Source organism: Danio rerio, chromosome 20 (genome assembly GCF_052040795.2).
Source record: "Danio rerio strain M-AB ecotype USA chromosome 20, GRCz13ab, whole genome shotgun sequence".
In the NCBI taxonomy this organism is placed as follows: domain Eukaryota; kingdom Metazoa; phylum Chordata; class Actinopteri; order Cypriniformes; family Danionidae; genus Danio; species Danio rerio.
The window spans coordinates 51,649,006-51,671,927 of record NC_141040.1 but is presented as its reverse complement, the minus strand read 5'-3'; the positions used below and the strand labels follow the sequence as shown (position 1 = coordinate 51,671,927).

General features: G+C 33.1%; 1 protein-coding gene and 2 long non-coding RNA genes across 6 annotated transcripts in view; 1 reads left to right on the top strand and 2 right to left on the bottom strand.

Annotated features, from left to right (window-relative positions):
• LOC141379459 (uncharacterized) overlaps positions 1-2,829 on the bottom strand; it is a 44,213-nt gene extending 41,384 nt beyond the window's left edge. For all 3 annotated transcript variants that reach the window (XR_015519109.1, XR_015519108.1, XR_015519110.1), the window contains exon 1: positions 2,618-2,829. This is a non-coding gene — a long non-coding RNA (uncharacterized LOC141379459). The remainder of the gene's footprint in view (positions 1-2,617) is intronic.
• Positions 1-22,922, bottom strand: part of LOC147839473 (uncharacterized) — a 503,025-nt gene that overhangs the window by 76,541 nt on the left and 403,562 nt on the right. The gene's annotated exons all lie outside the window — the stretch shown is intronic.
• LOC147832340 (uncharacterized) overlaps positions 1-22,922 on the top strand; it is a 71,881-nt gene that overhangs the window by 13,773 nt on the left and 35,186 nt on the right. The window contains exons 1-4 of one of the 2 annotated variants that reach the window (XM_087299005.1): positions 2,920-3,106; positions 3,406-3,480; positions 3,613-3,682; positions 22,609-22,875. In XM_087299005.1, the coding sequence (XP_087155131.1) occupies positions 3,077-3,106; positions 3,406-3,480; positions 3,613-3,682; positions 22,609-22,829 (396 nt within the window). In that variant the 5' untranslated portion in view covers positions 2,920-3,076 and the 3' untranslated portion in view covers positions 22,830-22,875. Of the gene's footprint in view, positions 1-2,919; positions 3,107-3,339; positions 3,481-3,612; positions 4,551-22,608; positions 22,876-22,922 lie in introns of those variants that run through there. The other variant, XR_015518987.1, reaches the window with a different exon arrangement.

Genomic DNA, 22,922 nt, shown 5'->3' with positions numbered 1-22,922 from the left:
ATAACATGCATTAAAACATTGCATATCGCATTTTAAAATTATATAATAATTGCATTTTTCTTTAATATTGCACAGCTCTAAATCAAGCCTATACCGTGTATCAGAATTCAGTAAACTGAAATGGGAATTTGTCTTATTTTTTTCTCCTTGTCTTTATGTGTGTGTGGCCGATCTTAATAAAACTATATCAGTGCAGCAAAGTGGTGATGATATTTATTTATTTATTTATTTTTGTTTGTTTACGAAGCTTTAAAAAACTGTCAGATTTGTTTAATGCGACAGTAAAACATGGATGTTCACTTTCAGAAGTCAATTCTTTCTCCTGAAATAATATGAAACGTATGTTGGATATAACATGCTTTAAAACATTGCTTATCGTATTTTTCTTCAATATTGCACAGCTCTAAATCAAGCCTTTACACTGTATCAGAATTCAGTAAACTGTAATGTGAATTTGTCTTATTTTTTTTCTCTCTGTCTTTATGTGTGCGTAATCGATCTTGATAAAACTATAGCAGTGGGGCAAAGTGGTGATGATATTTATTTATTTTTGTTTGTTTACATTGCTTAAAAATGTCTGATTTGTTTAATGCGACGGTAAAACATGTATGATCACTTTCAGAAGTCAATGTTTTCTTTCTCCTGAAATAATATGGAACATATGTTGGATATAACATGCATTAAAACATTGCATATCCTACGTTTAAAATATATAATAATCTAATTTTTCTACAATATTGTACACCCTGTACTGTGTATCAGAATTCAGTAAACTGGAATGTCATTTTGTCTTTTTTTCCCCTCCTCGTCTTTATGTGTGTGTGCGTGTGATTTGCACATTCAGGTCATTCTCTGTCAGTCTCTGTCTGAACTCTGATTGACAGCTGCAGTCATGATCCCTCGGGGCAGCTTACTTGCTCCTACATGCATCTCTCTCTTTCTCTCTCCATCAGTCCATCCTTTCCTCATTTCCCTCATTCCCTAACTTCCTCTCTATCTCTCCGACACATAAACTCAGTTTCTCATGTCAGACAGTGATTGATATATTCCTGTATTTACAGCAATCAGCTCTACACTTGTGCCATCGTAAAACACAGGTTCTTAAACATTTTACTCAAGTCCCACTGGGAAAATTCATCATAATTAAGAAACCAAGGGACCTGTAAAACTAAGGCAAGCTAATTATATTAAGATATCAATTAAAACTGGCCCAATATTTAAATGCAAAACAATGCAGCTCAATTACCAAATGTAAAACAATGCATGTCACAATCAAGCATGGCAATGATGTGATATCTTTGTGCATTAAAAATATAAACGATGATTTTAAAAACTAAAAGTAGAATAATTTACCAAATAATTTACCAAGTGAATTACAGCATAAGAATGTGTGTGTGTGTGTGTGTGTGTATATATATATATATATATATATATATATATATATATATATATATATATATATATATATATATATATATATGTCATGAAGTATTTTGCAGTACTTTAAAAATAAAGAAAAATGTATCTGTCTGTGTTTTCAAACTATTATATTTGATTTACCAAAGTCACACAAGTGGTAATATCACATCTGTCCCATCCATAATGAAGAGATGTCACATCCATAACAAAGCTTTTCCCTCGTAAATGCAAAAATGTCAAATAAAATAAAATCAATCGTGTTTGTTCTATAGAGAACCAATTCTTATTCTTTAGATTACCATTATTTCTTTTGGGTTGTGCAGTTTAATTCACAGAGTTTCTACAAAGTATGTTGAATTGAAATGTATACTGTAAACCCACAGACTTTTTTCCATAACGCATGTTTATTTTTTGCATTTAAAATAAAAAAAAATGTTTACAGATTGATATTTTTCTGTTTCCATAACTCTGTGGTTAGTTGTTTTGGAAAATATAAACAAAAGTTTCAATATAATGTCATCATAAACTTTCTATGTGAATTCATGTTTTGAGTTTTTACTGCAAATGTCACATCCATAACGCTGGAATTGCCCATATAATATATATATATATATATATATATATATAGAGAGAGAGAGAGAGAGAGAGAGAGAGAGAGAGAGAGAGAGAGAGAGAGAGAGAGAGAGAGAGAGAGAGAGAGAGAGAGAGAGAGAGAATGTAAAAACATTGATCTTGGGAAGTTAGACAGAGCATTAAAAAACATTGTTGTTAAAAGTTGGGGTCCATTTAATTTTTTTTTTTTTTTTTTTTTTTTTTTTTAGATCTCACAAGCTTAATTTACGTCATTTATTTGATAAAAATATAGAGTTTTTAAATGCTATATAATAGTGTGGTGGAAATACGAACTTAGTCAGCGTCACACAATTTCCAAATTCTATTTTTGTAATATTAGTAATACGGTTTTTGTTATTTCACGAAGAGTTTAAAAAAAAAACACTGGGAGTCCTAAGGTAATGTGTTTATAAGTCGATTAATTCGTTCTTACCGAATAAAAGTAATAATTTATTTAAACAAATAAACCTTATTGACCCTAAAAGTAGGCTAGTTTTGATATTGCCACTACTTAACGAAATAAACACTGAACGTTACAAAGTTAGCAAGTTAGCACATATGCACATTTCGCGAAGCAGCGTCTCACCTGCAGCAGCTCTCAATCTCAAGTTGTTCCTATGCTTAACGTATTCTGCAGGTTTGCTTTCTAATCCAGCTCAATGGTAAATAAAATTCGCATCGTCTCGGTTTTATTTTGTCCGTCTTGGAACGTACAGGCCTGAACGTTCCTGTTTACCGGGTGAAAGAATGCTATCCAGCGATTCAGTGAGTGAATGAACTACCCAAGTGATTCGTCATGATACGTGAACCGATTCAGCCCGTTATGATAATTCGTTTAAACCAAACGCGCCATGGAAAAGAACCGAATCAAACAGACTCAACTGATTCATTCACTGCTGACGTTGCTTTTGTTTTAACTGTCCAAATGATTCATTCTGATTTGTGAACTGATTTAGAACCTATTTAAAATGACGATTCATTAATCAGGAATCTTTTATCGCCGTTTTTTATTATGATTAGACGACAGATATTCACGATATAACTTATGAAGTGTAGTGAGGGAAAATATGATCAGGTGAATGGCAATCTTTCTCCCTTTTCATTTAGTTGCCAAATTACCGCAAATATAAAGACTGTTGAAATACTGTGAGGGAAAATTATAGCCTACTCGGGTCAGTAAATGCCAATGTTTTTTAATTTAACAAGAAATCGTCAGTAAAATTGAATATTCTATGGCTTATGATGTTTTTTGGGATGTTGTTAGCATAAGCTACTAAAGTGTTTTTCATCTGTGTAATTTTCTTTCAGTGAACTATCCAAATGATTCATCATGATTCCCGAACCGATTCAGACAGTATGCTTGTGTTTCATCAGGATTCTTTTATGGCTATTAATTCAGACACATCGGACAGAAATACAAGGAATTATAAGGGAATCATATTCTATAAGGTCAGTAAATACACATTTTTCTGTTAAAGATTTGGCTAAGGTTTTTAAATAGCCAACTGTTTGTAACCTACAATCAATGAAATTGAAAAATTATTTATTATTATTCATGATTATTTTATCTTTTCTTTACAGTGGACAGAAAACAAAACAAGACATACATTAACAGGTCTGGTAAAATATTGTGAAGAGAAATTCTCCACAGGTAAGTAGATAACAATCTTTCTCATTTTTACAAGTAACTTTCAGTAAATTTTTAGGAAGGCCTGTGAGCTTTTGTAGCATCTTGCAGTTGTCAGTGAACTGCCCAATTGATTGAGAGGGGTCTGGATGCAGACCTGGTGTATAGTGCAATCTGAGCTGCATCCAATGTTAATGCGCTCACCTAACCCCACCCCTAACCCTACCCATGACAGTGACGTCACTCACTCCATTGAGTGCATTGTGTCTGACAATCTCAGCTTGCATCATAAAGGCTGCATCCAGACACTATTGAAATGATTAACAAACTGGATTAAACTGTTATGATAAACTTTAGACCAACCCATGAAAAAATCATCTACTTAAAATAGTTATTTATTATTTGCAATTGTTTATCTCCATTTCTGTTCATGAAAAGTGTTGGGGGTAATCCATTACAAGTTACGTAATAATATTACTTTTTTAAGTAACAAGTAACGGATTATTCAAAATTAAGTAATAATATTTGAGTTACTTTTTAAGAAATGTATTGCAAGGTACTTTTTAGTTTATTTAATTCGCTCTTTTAAAAAATAAACTGCTGAATTAAAATGATCGTAGTCACATTGAATTGCACACGCATTAACAGAATGCAGGAACAGGCAGAAAGGAAGATAGCAGAGCCTTACACTTCTGCAACGTAAAAATTATTTTTATTTTGACCACATGGAAGAAAAGGAAAAGAGGATTATCTGAATGAACAGATTTTACTTTTTATTAAGACTAAAAGAACAAAAGTAGCAAATGTATTGCTTCAAACTTTCATTAATCTGTATATACAGCATGTACAGCTCTGGGATAACATTATCCTACATTAATTACAAAGCTCCTCTTTAAAAAAATAAATAAACCCTGCAAGTTCTGAAAGAGATCAAGCCTCAGCCAGGTCAGAAAATGTAACGCAAAAGTAACATAACGTCACGCATTACTTACCATAAAAAGTAACCAAGTAATGCAACTAGTTATTTTGTCAATATATGTCAAACTACTCAATATTGTAATGCATTATATATATACATACATATAGTTGAAGTCAGAATTATTAGCCCCCCTTTGAATCTTTTTTTCTTTTTAAAATATTTCCCAAATTATGTTTAACAGAGAAAGGACATTTTTACAGTATGTCTGATTTTTTTTTTCTGGAGAAAGTCTTATTGTTTTTTTGTTTTGTTTTTTGGGCTAGAATAAAAGCAGTTTTTAATTTTTAAAAAAACATTTTAGGGACAAAATTATTAGCCCCTTTAAGCAATTTTTTTTTGATAGTCTATACAATAACTTGCCTAATTAACTTAATCTGCCTAGTTAACCTAATTAACTTAGTTAAGCCATGAATATTACTTTAAGCTGTACAGAAGTGTCTTGAAAAATATCTAGTCAAATGATATTTACTGTCATCATGGCAAAGATAAAATAAATCAGTTATAAGAAATGAGTTATTAAAACTATTATGCATTGAAATGTGTTGAAGAAATCTTCACAACGTTAAACAGAAATTGGGGTACAAAAGTAAAATAATTCATAAGGGCTAATAATTCTGACTTCAACTGTGTGTGTGTATGTATGTATGTATATATATATATATATATATATATATATATATATATATATATATATATATATATATATATATATATATATATATATATATATATATATATAAACAGAAATGACCATTTCTTACATATTACAGAATCGATATAAACTTTACTCATTAATATGTGATCATATTTTTTACTTTATTTAGAATTTCTGGGCAGATGTTTAATGAAAAATGTATTGAAATAAATAATAATAAAATATAAAACACTTTTCAAAAACAAATGATTACTGGTCCAACATAAAAATAAAAATGGCTAATGCTAAATGTAAACATTTCAAGCTTACAACTTTCTCATGATGCTGTTATATGTTTCCATCTGCATCCCCATAATAGCGTGTAATATTGGCCCTCATAAAATTGAGAAAAAGGATTACCTTAACCAATGTATTTTGTTACACCATGATAAACGAGTACGAGTACACTTTTTATTTAGTCAATTTGATATACAATGGGAAAAATAGGTATTAAACCCAATTTTTCTCAGAAACAAATTTCTAAAGGTGCCGTTGACTTGAATCTTTCCCCGGATATTGGTAGCAACCACAGAAATCCATATACGCAAAGAAAACAAATCTAATCAGTTTACAAATGAAGTTATGTGTAATAAAAAAAATGACGCAGGGAAAAAGTATTGAACACATGAAGAAAGGGAGGTGTAGAAAGGCAGTGAAAGCACAGCCAAGGAAACTCTTAAATGCTTTCAGAGAAAGAAAATCAGGCTGTAGAATGGCCCAGCCAATCACCTGAGCTGAATCTATACAAAATAGAGCTCAGATTTGATAGACAAGACCTACAGAACCATCAAGATTTTAACAGACTGGTAAAGTCTGTGAAAAACTCACACCTGAGCAATGCATGTGACTTCATTCTTCATATGTGAGGCATATATAAGCTGCCATCACCAAGAAAAGCCTTAAATAAAAAGTATTAAATACGTTTCAGTAGTTCAGCACTTTCTTCTTGTGTCATTTCATTGTTATTACACTGATTCTTTTTTGTTTTGTTTCATTTTTATGTTTGTATTGTTTGGGTTTTTACCAAAATCTGGTTCAATTCCATGACATAGCTCAAATACATGGAATTTTCAATACTTATTTCCCCCACTGTATAATACCATATTGCATAGCCCTAGTTGCTAAGGTGTGTGATCAGCCTTACTAGTTGCCAGGGCATTGCTTCTCCTTTTTATTGTCATTTCCTCCCCACATCCGTTTTATGGCCTGTTAGCCCAAAATGCTAATCTAATCACTTGGAAAAGTTGTACACTTACTTTAATGCTGAGGATTATAAGTTTGCTCAAATCCCTAACCCAGAGTATCAGCAAAAACGACAGTGATACTTACCTTAGCAAACACTTCTTACAAGTGTGTATGTTTAAGAGGAGCACTGAATGTGTGTATGATCAGGCTAGTGTGTGTGTGTGTGTGTGTATTTGAGTAGGTGTGTCTAATGTCTTAATAAGAGCTCCTTCACGCTGCTCTCTGTTGTTTGTGATGTGTAATTGTCTCGCTGTGCTCAGGGTGAGAGTCCGATCTGAATCCGGAGCGTTACGAGAGCCGTAGTCAATTCTGCTGTTAAATCCGTTAAGAGCCGAAAATTAATTACCTCACCAGAGCAGGAATGAATCCAAAAAGCAGGAGCCCGTGTGAGGAGACGCGGAGACGGCGAACAGAAGGAGGTGAAGGAACGCTACGAGTCACCAGACTTCACGTTAAGCTTGACTGACTAATTATTGCTTATAATTTGCGTTTGGATTAATTAACTAATTAGCTGGGAATGTCTGAAGGCGTAGTGCAGTCTGTGCATGTCAGGCTGAAGACTTTAATTATTGTGATATTTTTAATTAGAATCTGCAGCTGAGTGAGACACACGTATACACTCAAATCACGCATATACGCACAAACTAACACACACACACACACACACACACACACACACACACACACACACACACACACACACACACACACACACACACACTTGGACATAAATAATATAGTAAAATAAGCCACAAACACATAGATGCACAAAAAAATATTAACAATATTATGCATGCAGAAGAGCATCATGCTTGCAACTGCAAGATCGTGAGTTTGAATACCAGAAAATAAAAGTCACAGTAAACAAAGTAACACTACTTTTTAATCATACACACTTTTTGAGCTTATACAATACAGACAATTTGTTTACCCAATTCACCTATAGCGCATGTCTTTGGGCTGTGTTGGAAACCGGTGGACCCAGAGCATAGGAAGAACATGCAAACTCCACATAGAGATGCCAACTGGCTTGGACAGGACTTTACCAGCGACCTTCTTGCTGTGAGGCGACAGTGCTAACCACTGAGCCAAGTGCCGCCAGGTTGTTAATCGATTACATAAAAAAGAAAGAAAACCTATAAACATCAACCATGATGCTTTACAGAACATTCCACCAATCAGAGAGTCACAGTGAGGAAAGTGCCCTAATATATTTAAATCCACCCATTCACATGAAGCACCATTAATGATGTAATACAGTCCTTTATTTTAACTCACATTTTTAAAACTGAAAACAAAACTAATAATACTGTCATCATTTACTCACCCCATCCTTCACTTATCACAAACGTGTTTGAGTCTTGTGAGCATTTTGAAAAATATACCAGGTAACAATTGACTTTTATTTTTCCATCTATGGAAATCAATGGTTATAGATTTCTAGCATTCTTCAAAATATCTTCTTTTGTGGTCAACAGAAAAAGGAATCTCCTAAAGGTTTGGAACCACTTGAGGATCGGTAATTAATGAGTAATATATATATATTTTTTTCTTTTTTTTCCTTTGAGTAAAATATTCCTTTAAGAAATGGCATCATGACTACCTAATTGACCTTTTTTTAATAAAATAGAGTAAAATAAAATAAAATAAACATAATATTTAAAATTGTAGAAATAATGTAAATATATAACATAAAAAATATATAAAATAATTATAAAATAAATAAATAAATAAAAAAGCTAAATATTTGCTTAGAGTGATGTCAGGAACACAATTAACCAACATGTGAAAAACCATTAAAAATAAATAAGTATATATATATATATATATATATATATATATATATATATATATATATATATATATATATATATATATATATATATATATACATACATACATACATACATACATACAAACATACATACAAACATACATATACAGTCAGTATGATTTTTAAATGTTTTAAAATAACCTTATTCTGCTCACCGAGGCTTTATTTCATCAAAATTACAGTAAAAACTATATAAAATATTATGCAATTGAAAAAACTTTAAAATAACTATAAATTATAATAAAATATTAAACTATAAAATAACTGTTCAAAAGTAGTTTATAATTTAATTTAATTTAATAATTTATTCTAGTGATTTTATGATGAATTGTCAGCTTCATTACTTCAGTCTTCATGTCACATGACTCTTCAGAAACTCTATTATTATTATTATTATTATTATTATTATTATTATTATTAATGGTAATAGTAATAAAAGTATTAATGGCTGGAGTAACTGCAGTAATAAATAAATAACAAATAAGTAATAAATAAATATTTAATAAAAATAAAAAATGTAACAATTTACACTTTTTTACATTTAATAAATTTAACATTGAAGAACAGAATAAGTTCATTTAAATAATTAACTACATTTACATTTAGTCATTTAGCAGACACTTTTATCCAAAGCAACTTTCAAATGAGGACAAGGAAGCAACTTACACAACTATAAGAGCAACAATGAATAAGTGCTGTAGGAAAGTTTCAGGTATGTAAAGAAAGTGTAAGAAGCAAAACATTAGTAATTTTTTTTCTTTTTTTGTTTTTGTAGTAGTTAGGGGTGGAGCCAGAGAGGGAATTGCAGATTAGTAAGGAAAGTGAATACTAAATAGTTGAGTTTTTAGTTGTTTCTTGAAAACAGCGAGTGACTCTGCTGTTCTGATGCACTTAGGTAGTTCATTCCACCAACTGGGCAGATTGAACGCGAGAGTTCGGGAAAGTGATTTCTTCCCTCTTTGGGATGGAACCACGAGGTGACGTTCATTCCCAGAATGCAAGTTTCTGGAGGGCATATAAATCTGCAGAAGCGAGAGCAGATAAGAAGGGGCGCAGCCAGAAATCGCTTGGTAAGCAAACATCAGAACTTAAAATTTTATGCGAGCAGCAACTGGCAGCCAGTGCAAACGGATGAGCAGCGGAGTGACATGTGCTCGTTTAGGTTCATTAAAGACCACTCGTGCTGCTGCGTTCTGAAGCAGCTGAAGAGGTTTGATAGAGTTAGCTGGAAGCCCAGCTAGTAGAGAGTTGCAACAGTCCAGTCTGGAGAGAACAAGAGCTTGAAGGAGTTGAGCTGCATGTTCAGATAAGAAGGGTCGGATCTTTCTGATGTTATAGAGTGCGAATCTGCACGATCGAGCAGTTCTAGAAATGTGGTCAGAGAAGTTTAGTTGGTCATCAATCATTACTCCAAGGCTTTTCACCATTTTGGATGCAGTAATGGTTGCCCCATCTATCTGGATTGAAAAGTTATGATGTAGAGTCGGGTTGGCAGAAACTTCAAGCATTTCCGTTTTCGCGAGGTTAAGCTTAAGATTATGATCTTTCATCCAGTCTGAAATGTCTGACAGGCAGGCTGAGATGCGAGCCGGAACCGAGGGTTCATCAGTCTGAAAAGAGAGGTATAGCTGGGTATCATCAGCATAGCAGTGGTAGGAAAATCCATGTTTCTGGATGACTGGTCCTAAAGATGTCGTGTAGATGGAGGAGAGAAGTGGCCCAAGAACAGAGCCCTGTGGTATCCCAGTGTTTAGATGCTGTAGGTAGGACACCTCTCCTCTCCAAGACACCCTGAATCACCTGTCAGAGAGGTAAGATCGGAACCATTGTATAACAGTGCCCGCAACGCCCAGTGACTCAAGCGTAGATAGCAGGATCTGGTGGTTCACAGTGTCAAAAGCAGCTGACAAGTCCAGCAAGATGAGGACTGATGATTTAGAGTCTGCTTTAGCCAGTCTGAGATCCTCCACGACAGAGAGCAGGGCAGTCTCAGTTGAGTGGCCTTTCTTAAAGCCAGTTAACAATTAATAATTAAAAAAACTGACCTTAAAGTTTTGAACAGTAGGATGTATGTATGTATGTATATAAGTATATATATATATATATATATATATATATATATATATATATATATATATATATATATATATATATATATATATATGTGTGTGTGTGTGTGTGTGTGTGTGTGTGTGTGTGTATATGTATATATATATATATATATATATATATATATATATATATATATATATATATATATATATATATATATATATATATATGCTGTTAAATATACAGTTAGTATGTAAAAAAAAACAGGTCATCTTATAATTGACAGTGAAAATGTAAATAATAATTTTTAAATGTTTTTGCTACTTGCTTTCTAGAAGTAAAAAAAATACAAATGAAGCTGCTATTTACTGCAAATTTCTTTTTACAGTAAATACCAATATAGCACTCAAACTCCCCTTAAGATCTTAATAATGCATTATAATGTATGCAATTTACATGCCAGATAACTAACATGCAGTCCCGTAGGCTCACATTATTCTGATTTGTGCATCCTTTATCTCACAGTTTGTTATAGTTTTTTTTGCATATACACACATACCAGTGTGTCCCAGTGCTGGTGTATGACACTGATAGCTGCAGATAATGAGCACACACTGGCGCGGAGGTAAATTCGGACACTGCAAGATGTCTCCAGCATCCTCCTTCCTCCCTCCCTCTTTCTGAAAAAGAGAGAAATGTGCATCGTCGACAGGATTCGGCGGTGCATCTGACTATTTTCCATCACAAGGGGCCAAGTTTAGTAAACAGGCAAAACTAATGAGGCACTTTGAGCTGCGGAGCGGAGCTTCAGCCCGGGGCCCAAGAGCCCGCTCGCACCTGATGGAGCCGAGAGACATCAAAGCAGAGGATTACAGCAGCGCCAGGGGCCACATTCACAGACTTATTATACGCCTCGTTCCTAATCCGGTTATCTGCAGAATATGGCTGTGTTTAGGAGGCCTTGGCCTCACACACACACATACACACACATACACACACACAACATGCAAGTACAGAGTTGCATACAGAATGCAAAAAGCACACACACACACACACACAAACAGACAACCGCATGGCCACAAACAACCTCATATTCATAACTAGAAAGCTTTCCAAACGCTTTATGTAATATTCATCCACTGCTGCTCATACATGATGCTTGAATCCTTCATAAGGTCACGTTACTCTCCGACAGCAGGAATCCATCTGTCAAAGCGCGTCCCATATGTGTGTGTGTCTTCTGAAGGACTCGCAGCCCCGGGCGCTTTCGGATGTGTTTCTGTTGGTCAACTTGGTGCTGTTGGTCAGATTTGAAGAGAAGAAAGGACACGCGGTGAAATGAAAGACAAATGTTTATGGGTGAAAACACAGCCTAGTCACATTTCACCCCGAAGAAAGCATGTTTCGCATGAAGAAAATGAAGTAGATTTCACAACTCGCTTTGTGACGTTATTTTCTTTAAGCACTTTTTACCCCAAAATTTTCATTGCTGTGAGGTTTGAGCTTATAGTCTTTATATTTCCTATTATTCTCGCTGGGGATTCTCATTAGATTCTCATTACAGTAAAACAATATTTTCACATTTAAATCAGCATCAATTAAAGGCAGCACTGCAAATACAACAGCCATGTATAAATACTTTGCAATGTAAATGAGATGTTAGATGGTTTTTTTGCATTCAAGTAATGAGAATTATTTCTTTTTTGTATTAAGGTAATGCAGATTGGGGTGGGAATTTTTTCACCCAAAAATTAATTTTCTGTTATTATTTTTCACCCTCATATCTTTCCCACCCCTTATGATTTAGTTTTTTATCAGTAGAGGATTTAATGTAATGTAATGTTAATGCGAGAATGTTTGAGCTGCTCTTTCTGAATGAATATTCACCGCAATTGATAGAAAATGTAATTTTATTTTTAAAAAATCTTATGTAATTCGGCACCTGCATGCATATATATATATATATATATATATATATATATATATATATATATATATTTTTTTTTTTTTTTTAAGTCAGAATTATTAGTTTTATTAGTTTAATTATTTATTAGTTAATAATATTTGACTAGATATTTTTTAAGACACTTCTATACAGCTTAAAGTGACATTTAAAGGTTAACTAGGCAGGTTAGGGTAATTAGGTAAGTTATTGTTTAATGATGCTTTGTTCTGAAGACTCTCGAAAAAAAATATCTGAAAGGGGCTAATAATTTCATCCTTAAAATGGCTATTAAAAAAATAAAAACTGCTATTTATTCTAGCCAAAATAAAACAAATAAGACTTTCTCCAGAAAAAAAATATTATCAGACATACTGTGAAAAGTGCCTTGCTTGTTAAACATAATTTGGGAAATATTAAAAAAAGAAAAAAAAAATTAAAGGGGGGCTAATAATTCTGTGTATTGTTTCTCATGCTTTTATTATGCTTTTATATTTTCTGGATAATAAATGTTTAATTTTGGCAGACATGTGGTATTTATCTGAAAATATTTTTGGTTTTTAAAAATGACATGAGTTTTAAATGATCATTTAAATAATTTTATTTATTTTGATAAGCAACAAATATTTATTTATAGCCATATATAAAAATGGCTACAATGTGGCACCTGTATATATTTTGTTTCTCATGATTTTATTATGCTTTCATATTTTTTGGATAGAATTTTATTAATTTTAGCAGACATTTGGTAGCCATCTAAAAAAATATTTTACTTTTGGAATGACGTAAGTTTTAAATGATCATTTAAATAATTCCCAAACTTTTTTTATTATGCTCTCAAATTTTTGGATAAAATTGTAATATTTTTAGCAACAGTTTTTAATACAATTTATATAAATGATTAATTTATATAATTTATTTAAGATTTATTTTTGGCCTTTTTTAGATAGGACAGTATTGAGACAGGAAGTGAAGTGGGAGAGAGAGAGAGGTGGTAGGGTAGGGAAATGTCTTCGAGCCGGGATTTGAACTCGCGACGCCCTGACATGCTATTGCACCATATGTCAGCACGCTAACCACTAGGCTATTGCGCCAACTAATTTATATAATTTATAAAGTCATTTTTATTATAAGTTATAATTTATTGAAAGCAACAAATCATTTATTGACTCATTTGTATTATTATTATTATTATTATTATTATTGTTGTTGTTGTTGTTGTTGTTGTTGTTGTTATTGTTGTTGTGGTGGTAGTGGTGGTGAAATATGATGTGTTCCTAATAGATTTTGTAAGATTCACAGGAGGAGTATATTTTAAAAGCAAACAGAGGAGGAAGACAACCTAAAATATGTAAAGTGAAGTATGAACTGATAAAGGAAAAGAGAGAGTATGAAGAAAAAGAGAAGGAAATTCTGACACACACTGATTCAAACAGTATGTGTGTATGTGTGCAGCCCGCCTGCATGTGTTAAAGTGTGTGTTTAGCTGCGAGGAAGGTCAGGTTCTGGCAGAGTTTAATCCTTGGATTGGCGGTTCTGCCCTCTGGTCAGTGCTGATTATCTCCCATAATGCAATGCTGCTCTCTGATAATGATTCTATGGACTGTTTCGGAACTGTAATAATTTTGTATGTACATTTTTAGTCGAATATATCTATAATATACTTACACTATGAAAAACTAGCTGACTATTCATCGCAATTATTATGCATATATTTATTCATCAAGTGGCACTTTTTAATTGTATTTTTAATTATTCTAAGCAAATTTAGTAGGATGCATACATAAAATTTGCGTATTCTGAATGCATGCTATATTGCTGAAATATGTCGTAGTTTATGCTATTTCAAACAATTGTTTTGAGAATATATATTTGATAAAAATTAAACTTTTTAAAAGTCATTTTTAGTCCAATTTATCTATAATCTTTTTATTGTATGCAATGGAAAACCAATTTACTATTCAGTGTAATTATTATGCATATATTTATTCATCAAGTGTATTTTTAATCATTCTGCTTTATATGGGCAAATTTAGTAGGATGCATACATAAAATTACTATAATTTGTAGAGTATGCACGCTACATACTGCAGAAATATGTAGTCGTTTATGCTATTTCAAACACAGACGTTTTGTGATTATACAGTTGAAGTCAGAATTATTAGCCCCCCTGATTTATTAGCCCCCTGTTTATTTTTTTCCCAATTTTTGTTTTATGGAGAGTTTTTTTTTTAAAACAAATTTCTAATCATAATAGTTTTAGTAACACATCTCTAATAATAATAATAATAATAAAGTACTAATAATTTTGACCTTAAATTGGTTTATAAAAATGTTTTAACTGTTTTTATCCTAGCCGAAATAAAGCTAATAAGACTTTTTCCAGAAGGAAAAATATTATCAGACATACTGTAAGAATTTCCTTCCTCTGTTAAACATCATTTGGGAAATATTTTAAAAAGAAAAAGAAATGCAAAGGGGGCCTAATTATTCAACTTCAACTGTATTTGATTAAAAAAAATAGCTTTTAGTCCTATATATCTATAATATATTTGTAATATGAAAATGAAAACTAGCTTTATTTTAGTTTTATTTATTATTGCATATGTATTCATCAAGATGCACTTTTAAATTGTACTTTTAATCATTCTGCATTATAAAGGCAAATTTTTTAGGATGCATACATAAAATTAGCATACTTTGTACAGTACGCATGCTATTTACTGCAGAAATATGTAGTTTATGCTATTCCAAAAACAGTAGTTTTCTGATTATATATTTGATAAAAATTTAACTTTAAATAGTAATTTTTAGTCCAATATATTTATATATCTATAATATATGTGTAATATGAAATGGAAAGCTAGCTTACTATTCAGCGCAATTATTATGCATATTATTCAAGTGGCACCTTTTAATTGTATTTTTAATTATTCTGCATTATATAGGCAAATTTAGTAGGATGCATACATAAAATTAGCATACTTTGTACAGTATGCACGCTATATACTGCAAACATATGTAGTAGTTTATGATATTTCGAACACAATCATTTTGTGATTATATATTTGATAAATATGTAACGTTTATTCCTATATATCTATAATCTTTTATTATATGAAATAGAAAACTAGCTGACTATTTAGTGCAATTATTATGCATATTTATTTATCAAGTGGCACTTTTAAATTGTGTTTTGATCATTCTGCATTATATAGGCAAATTTAGTAGGATGCATACATAAAATTAGAATACTCTGAACAGTATGCATGCTATTTACTGCAGAATTATGTCGTAGTTTGTGCTATTTTAAACAGTCGTTTTGTGATTATATATTTGATAAAAATGTTCATTTTAGTCCTATATCTATTTAGAAATCTATAATATGAAAATGAAAACTAGCTTACTGTTCACTGCAATTATTATGCATATTTATTCATCAAGTGGCACTTTTTAAATTGTATTTTTAATCATCCTACATTATATAGGCAAATTTGGTCGGATGCATACATAAAATTAGCATACTTTGTACAGCATGCATGCTGTTTACTGCAGAAATATGTAGTAGCTTATGCTATTTCAAACACTGTCTCTCTTACACACACACACACGTGTATGTTTTCATTGACCAGAGTGTGGCAGAGCTAGAATTAACCTTTATTTATATTTTCTTGCTATAAAAGCAGCTATTAAGAGCCCTAATCAGGGTCTAAAGGGATTTGTGCTGCACAGAGGAGGACAAACTACCTGCTGCGGGTGCAAGTATCACCGTATCAGAGCACCGGTCAAAACACACTCAAACTCTACTAGCCCAGAGCGAGTGAGAAAGAGAGAGTGTGGGAGACAGCGAGAAAGAAAGAAAAAGAAAGAGTGAGAGAGAGCTGGGACAGAGTGAATCAATGAATAATTCATAAAACGTTGTTGTAATGTTCCGTCCTAACCCTGCAGGCCTGGTTAAGGTCAAGGATGGCTACAGTGTGTGTGTGTGTGTGTGTGTGTGTGTGTGTGTGTGTGTGAGAGAGAGATGAGTATAAGCTTTAGATTCTACAAAGCCAAATGGAATAATTCAGAGCTGTACAACACAATATTTTACCCACCTCGCATGGCACTGCACAGATTTCGACCTGCTATTTGAGGTAGATTTTAAAGTTTTCTATACCACACTTGGAATCGCTGTCTGTTATATGACGCAGTATTACGATATATGTCGTGTGGACAAAATAAAAAGTATATCTTTCATATTATGATCTGTTGCTTATTTTGTGGTGTCACAAAATAATTGTTTACAGTAATAATTTTCAGCCGAGGCAGTGGCGCGGTAGGTAGCGTTGTCGCCTCACAGCATAAAGGTCGCTGGTTCGAGCCTTGGGTGGGTCAGTTGACGATATATTTATTTATGTTAGACCTATAATAATTAGCTTTTAAAAGGTGCTTTATATTTTAATAGTATTTATATTTATACATGTTTAATCAAACTATTTCCCCAAAGTTTTAAATAAAATGATCACATATTAATGAGTAAACATCTGAGTATATACTTTAAAATGTAAAAAAAAAAAAAAAAAATAGTCCTTTATATGTGGACTATATATATATATATATATATATATATATATATATATATATATATATATATATATATATATATATATATATGAGCAAAATCAAACTCTTTGCAGTGCTATATGGCTGCTATGAGTGTGATATTGCGTTTATACAAAAGTTGACAGCATAATTGTGTAAATAAAAAAGTAAACTAAACAACAAGAGTTTTAAAAACCCCTTTTAAAGAAAAATGACTTTGTTCTGCCATTCATACACATCTGCAGCTGATGTCAGAACAGCAGAAACCATATTATTAATTCACCAACTTCACTTTAGAAATGCATGGTTTCCGCTACATTCATTCTTCCATGGCAGGGTGCCATGCTAAAATTGATCCCGCCACGGCTACATTACAGCTTTCAATTCAAAACATTCAGTCGTGTTTTTTTTTTTTTATAGTGGGTTATAATCGCACCAAAACTAATTAAAAAGTAAGTAAATTATAACAGTGCAAACTTTTCTCTAACCATATAGTGCTGTGCGTTATTTGTTTGGCTGGCTGACTGACATACGTGATGCGTGAGGCCAGCAAACACGACGTATAGCCGTTTCACTACACTTCAGGACGCATTAATACCACTTTGTAGGTCTATTGGAGACATTCATAAATATTCCCAGCAAATCTAATAGGCGTTGAAGACATATTTGTTACATAAACGCACTAAATCGCATTTCAGCAGCGTTTATTTGAGAGCGCACAAGAAGATCTGTGCTTGAGCAGCGTATATTTGAGGGGGCGTGCAAGAAGTTTTGTGCACGAGCAGATGAAATCAGCGTGCAAGCAAAGAGATTTGCACGCTCGTAGGCTATACCATGCGGTCTCGACTTGTAATACTGCGCTCACAACATTTGTCGTTGAAATAACTCCACAGGTAGTTGGTAGATTTGTGTAAAAAAAAAAGGCCTGCCGCCACAGCTGGAAAGAATCCTGGAGGAAACACTGAGATTGTATTTGAATGATTCTCTTGTGTAATTTCTAAAGTGAAAACAAAGCGGGTGATTTTTCTCACATTTTAAGATTATAAGGCTGAACTGCATGAAATGCCATCAGTCTACAGATATTTCCTAGTATTTCTGTTGCAATAAGGAGATCACAATAATTGACCCTGAAAAATCCATAACAAAGCAAACACTGCTAGATTACTATGGTATAAATACAACTCTACAAAATACAAAAGACAAAGATAAACTTAAGAGTGTCACTTATGTTCTGTAATGATTTGTTCAGGTGTATTTGTAAACATACGCGGAGAAAATGCTGTTTTTCAACCCTAAGAACTTATTCGGTCTCTGTCGCCATTTTGTGGAAGAACGTCAACTGTCTTTGCTCTGTTCAGTATGGCAGGCTGATGGACCCCAATGCACTGAAAATTTAAAATAGGAACAATCCTTTTAAATCAACTGCATAGTTGCAATCCAAACAACTACATTCTCACCCCAAAAATCCTTAAAAGGACATTATGTTGTGCAACTGCTGCAATATTTGTCAAACTGTAATCCTCGTTGCCACTCGTGTGGGCGGAGTAATACACAAGAGTGAAGAGGCTGTACGAGTGCTGATATTACTTTAATATCTCACGGCTATCAGGTAATCAGATTCGAGAACTAGTCAGAACTGTTGTATAAATATATAAATGTATACTATTAATAATGGTATTATACTGTGATATTGTTATCAGGATATGACATTTTTGTAATAGCGCCCAGCTGTAATGTTGCAGATCTAAACTAATCACTAAATATGAAGCTTCTGCATGTCAAACAACTTTAGATTTTTTATGTAAGGAGAGACAGACCAATATACACAACGAGACTTGAGAATCGACTTTGAAGAGCATCATAGCAACCCCCACCAACACCTTACTGTGCATTCACACTGAAAGTGGGGAGAGTGTCAAAGTTTGAATGGATAGATAGATTGATAGATCGATAGATAGATAGATAGATAGATAGATAGATAGATAGATAGATAGATAGATAGATAGATGATAGATAGATAGATAGATAGATAGATAGATAGATAGATAGATAGATAGATAGATAGATAGATAGATAGATAGATAGATAGATAGATAGATAGATAGATAGATAGATAGATAGAACAACAGATAGATAGATTGACAATGAGTTCACTGTACTCAAATGGCCTCTACAGTCTCCAGATCTCAATCCAACGGAGCAGCTTTGGGATGTGGTGGAATGAGAGATTCATGGATGAACAGCTGACAAATCTTCAGCAACTGCGTGATGCTATCATGTAAATATAGAGCCAAACCTCTGAGGGATATTTCCATTACCTTGTTGAATCTATGCCACACAGCAGTTCTGATGGCAAAAGGAGATCCAAATTGGTACTAGTAAGGTGTACCTAATAAAGTGGCCAGTGAGTGAACAGTCCATTAAAAAGTATGTAAATGATGATAGCAATATTTGGTGAGTTGTTGTGTTTGATTTCTTGCTAGTGAATGATTTGTTGGTTCAGAATTAAACACACACACTCCTGAAGTGTATGAAGGAAACAAGAACAAACAGCCTTTCTGATCAAACCCAGCCTAAATCTGCATAAGATGGTTTTATGGGTGTTTAAAGGGGTTTTATGTACTTAGACAAGTTTAAACCGAATTAGACCAGCATTCTCAAACCAGTGTCGTTCTCGTTTTTAACCAACACAAAGTCAACTTTGCTCTTTTTTGCACATCTTTCTTCGAAAACTTCCAGGTTTAATAATTTGCGGCACACACAAATTAATGCTGTTCTAATTACACATTTGTGGTCATTCCGAACATACACGTAAACAGCGAAAATCTGATTACAAGTGCGAGATTATTTTTCTTCTCATTACAACACGAGCAACACGCAATATGAGCAATGGAGAAACCTCCAAGCTACACATTCACACACACACACACACACACACACGCACGCACGCACGCAATAACGAATGCAATAACAGCAACAAACAACAATAACAATAATAAAACCTTTGGAAAACGTTTCATAAATGATCAGTGTGTAATTAGTGTAATCTATGATGCGGCCTCCTTATGGAGAACTATTTGCGCTTTGCTCGCCTGTGTGTGTGTGTGTGTGTGTGTGTGTGTTCTCACGTGCCCTGCAGGGCCGACCTTCCAATCATTATCTGTCTGTCTTATTACCCCGCCAACCCAAGCCCACTTTTAAATAAAATATGCAAAGGTTTCTTAAATGATGACCCCGGGCGACGTGGATCTCCTTTGCTGCTGTACAGGCTGTTAATCTGAGAAATGCAAATTCTCTTCATCTTCCTCCGCTGCTTTATTAACTTTTTTGAATTTAAAATTCCACGAACAATGAGTTCTGTCAGCTTCTGGAATTATATTTTCCTCTTTTCTTTTCATGTGCTCGCAGAAGCGCGTTTCACCAGGGGAAATAAGACGGTTTCATCTCCTTCTCTCCATTTAATTGGCTGCTTTGCAATTATTAGTTTTTGCTGCTAAAGTCTTTTTTTTATTTCGCTTCCTGTTTTCTTAAAGCGATAGATGTCAACACTAGTTTGTTGATCTGGGAAAGGAGAGGAGCGGTCAGAAATCATGCTGTTTGGTTGTATTCCCTCTCCTCTTGCACTCTTCTGTCATTGATGTCTGAAGGAGAGCTGCTCATTGCTCATGAATGCTACAGAATTACTCATGCAGATGTTTCTTAGGTCGAAAATCTCTGATGGCTCATGCGTATTTTTTTAGACAAAAGGAATTTTTCTTTTAGAAATTGAGACAGATTTAACTAGAACTTGAGCAGATTCTACTAGAACTTATCCTGACAAAACACTGCGTCTATAGACAAGCTGCTGTCAATATATATATATATATATATATATATATATATATATATATATATTATTTTAATAATAATAATTTTTTTTGTGTGTGCGAGTGCTCGAGTGCGAGTGCATAATTGTGTTTGTATCCATAATATTTGTATAAGGAATGTATTTTGGTGAATTTAAATAAAACAGATTTATAAAACAGATATTTATGAAAATAATGTTTTAGTCACCAAACATATTTATAAATGGAAAGATATACAATTAAATTCAAGCTAAATTTTACTAAATAAAGATAATAAAAAATTTGTATTTAAAATTTTTCTATAACATATAAATTTGCGTGTACTAGTTTTTGGACTGTTATCGAAAGTATTTTGTTAGATAAGCTCCAGATTTGGCTTCAGTACAGACTAATTAAATGTATATGCACAAACACTGTATAGCTTCCTAATAAAAATATGAATTTAAAAGATAGATTTGTGATTATTAGCCCACTTGTATATTTTTTCCCCCAATTCCTGTTTAACGGAGAGTAGATTTTTTTTAACACATTTCTAAACATAATAGTTTTAATAACTCATCTCTAATAACTGATTTATTTTATCTTTGCCATGATGACAGTAAATAATATTTGACTAGATATTTTTCAAGACACTTCTATACAGCTTAAAGTGACATTTAAAGGCTTAAGTAGGTTAATTAGGCTAACTAGGCAGGTTAGGGTAATTAGGTTATTATTAAGTCCTTGTATAAGAATGTTTTGTTCTGTAGACTATCTAATAAATATAGCTTAAAGAGGGCTAATAATTTTGACCTTAAAATGGATTTTAAAAATTAAAAACTGCTTTTATTCTAGCCAAAATAAAACAAATAAGACTTTCTATACAGAAGAAAAATATTATCAGACATACTGTGAAAATGTCCTTGCTCTGTTAAACATAATTTGGTAAGTATTTAAAAAAAGAAAATTAATTATTTATATATACACACACATTTAAAAACAAAACTATACAAAATGTTGTCACATAGTTATTTAAATTTATATATAATTTGCCTGATGAACACATAATTTAGATCTAAATAAAAATAAACATGTTCTTAAATATATGCATGCATGTGTATTGTCAAAACAAACAAAATTTTGCCCAGCACTAATATATATATATATATATATATATATATATATATATATATATATATATATATATATATATATATATATCAACCCAGGCTCATTATAGATACATACCCCGGTATACATTTCTGGAGAGAGCTAAATACATATCCCAGTGAGTGCCATTCGTGCCTGCTCTTCTCGTGTAAATCCACCAGAGACCGCTGTTTTCTCGTGGGGGCCATTCGTGTCTGCTCTTCTCGGGAAAATCCACCAGAGGCTGCTGTGTACTCACAAGTGCCATTAGCGCCTGCTCTTCTCGAATAAATCCACCAGAGGCCGCTGTGTACTCACGAGTGCCATTCGCGCCTGCTCTTGTCGCGTAAATCCACCAGAGGCCGCTGTGTACTCACGAGTGCCATTCGCGCCTGCTCTTGTTGCGTAAATCCACCAGAGGCTGCTGTCGACCGACTGACTGACTGATCAACCTACCCACTCCCTTCCCTAAACCCAACCAACAGTGATTTTAAAATCAATCCAGAAAAAAGAAAAGACCTTGTGATTTTTACCACATTTTCAGATCTTTCTGCGTTCTCACCCTGTTATTTACTTGTTAATTACATTTTTTATTTGCCTTTTGTTTTTGTTTTACCTGATTTCTGGAACCGTTTTTGTTCCCTCAGACTCAAACCCTGTTGTTGCAGTCAACTCTCTGCATCTCAATTCTGCCAACATTCATGGCAAGCCACTGGGCAAACTGGTAACAGTGGAAAACCACACTGAGGTTAGCAGTCAGCTGGTAGCGCGAAAAGACACAGAAGCCATTGGCGGCGTCATACCAATATACCAACATACCAACGGCGACAACCATAGAGTTCATTTTAAAGACGAAATGCAGCTGTAAGTAGCTCTGGCTACATAATTTGAGCTCTCCAGAAATGTATACCAGGGTACGTATTGACAATAAGCCTGTGTTGCAAGACACATATTTGCACAC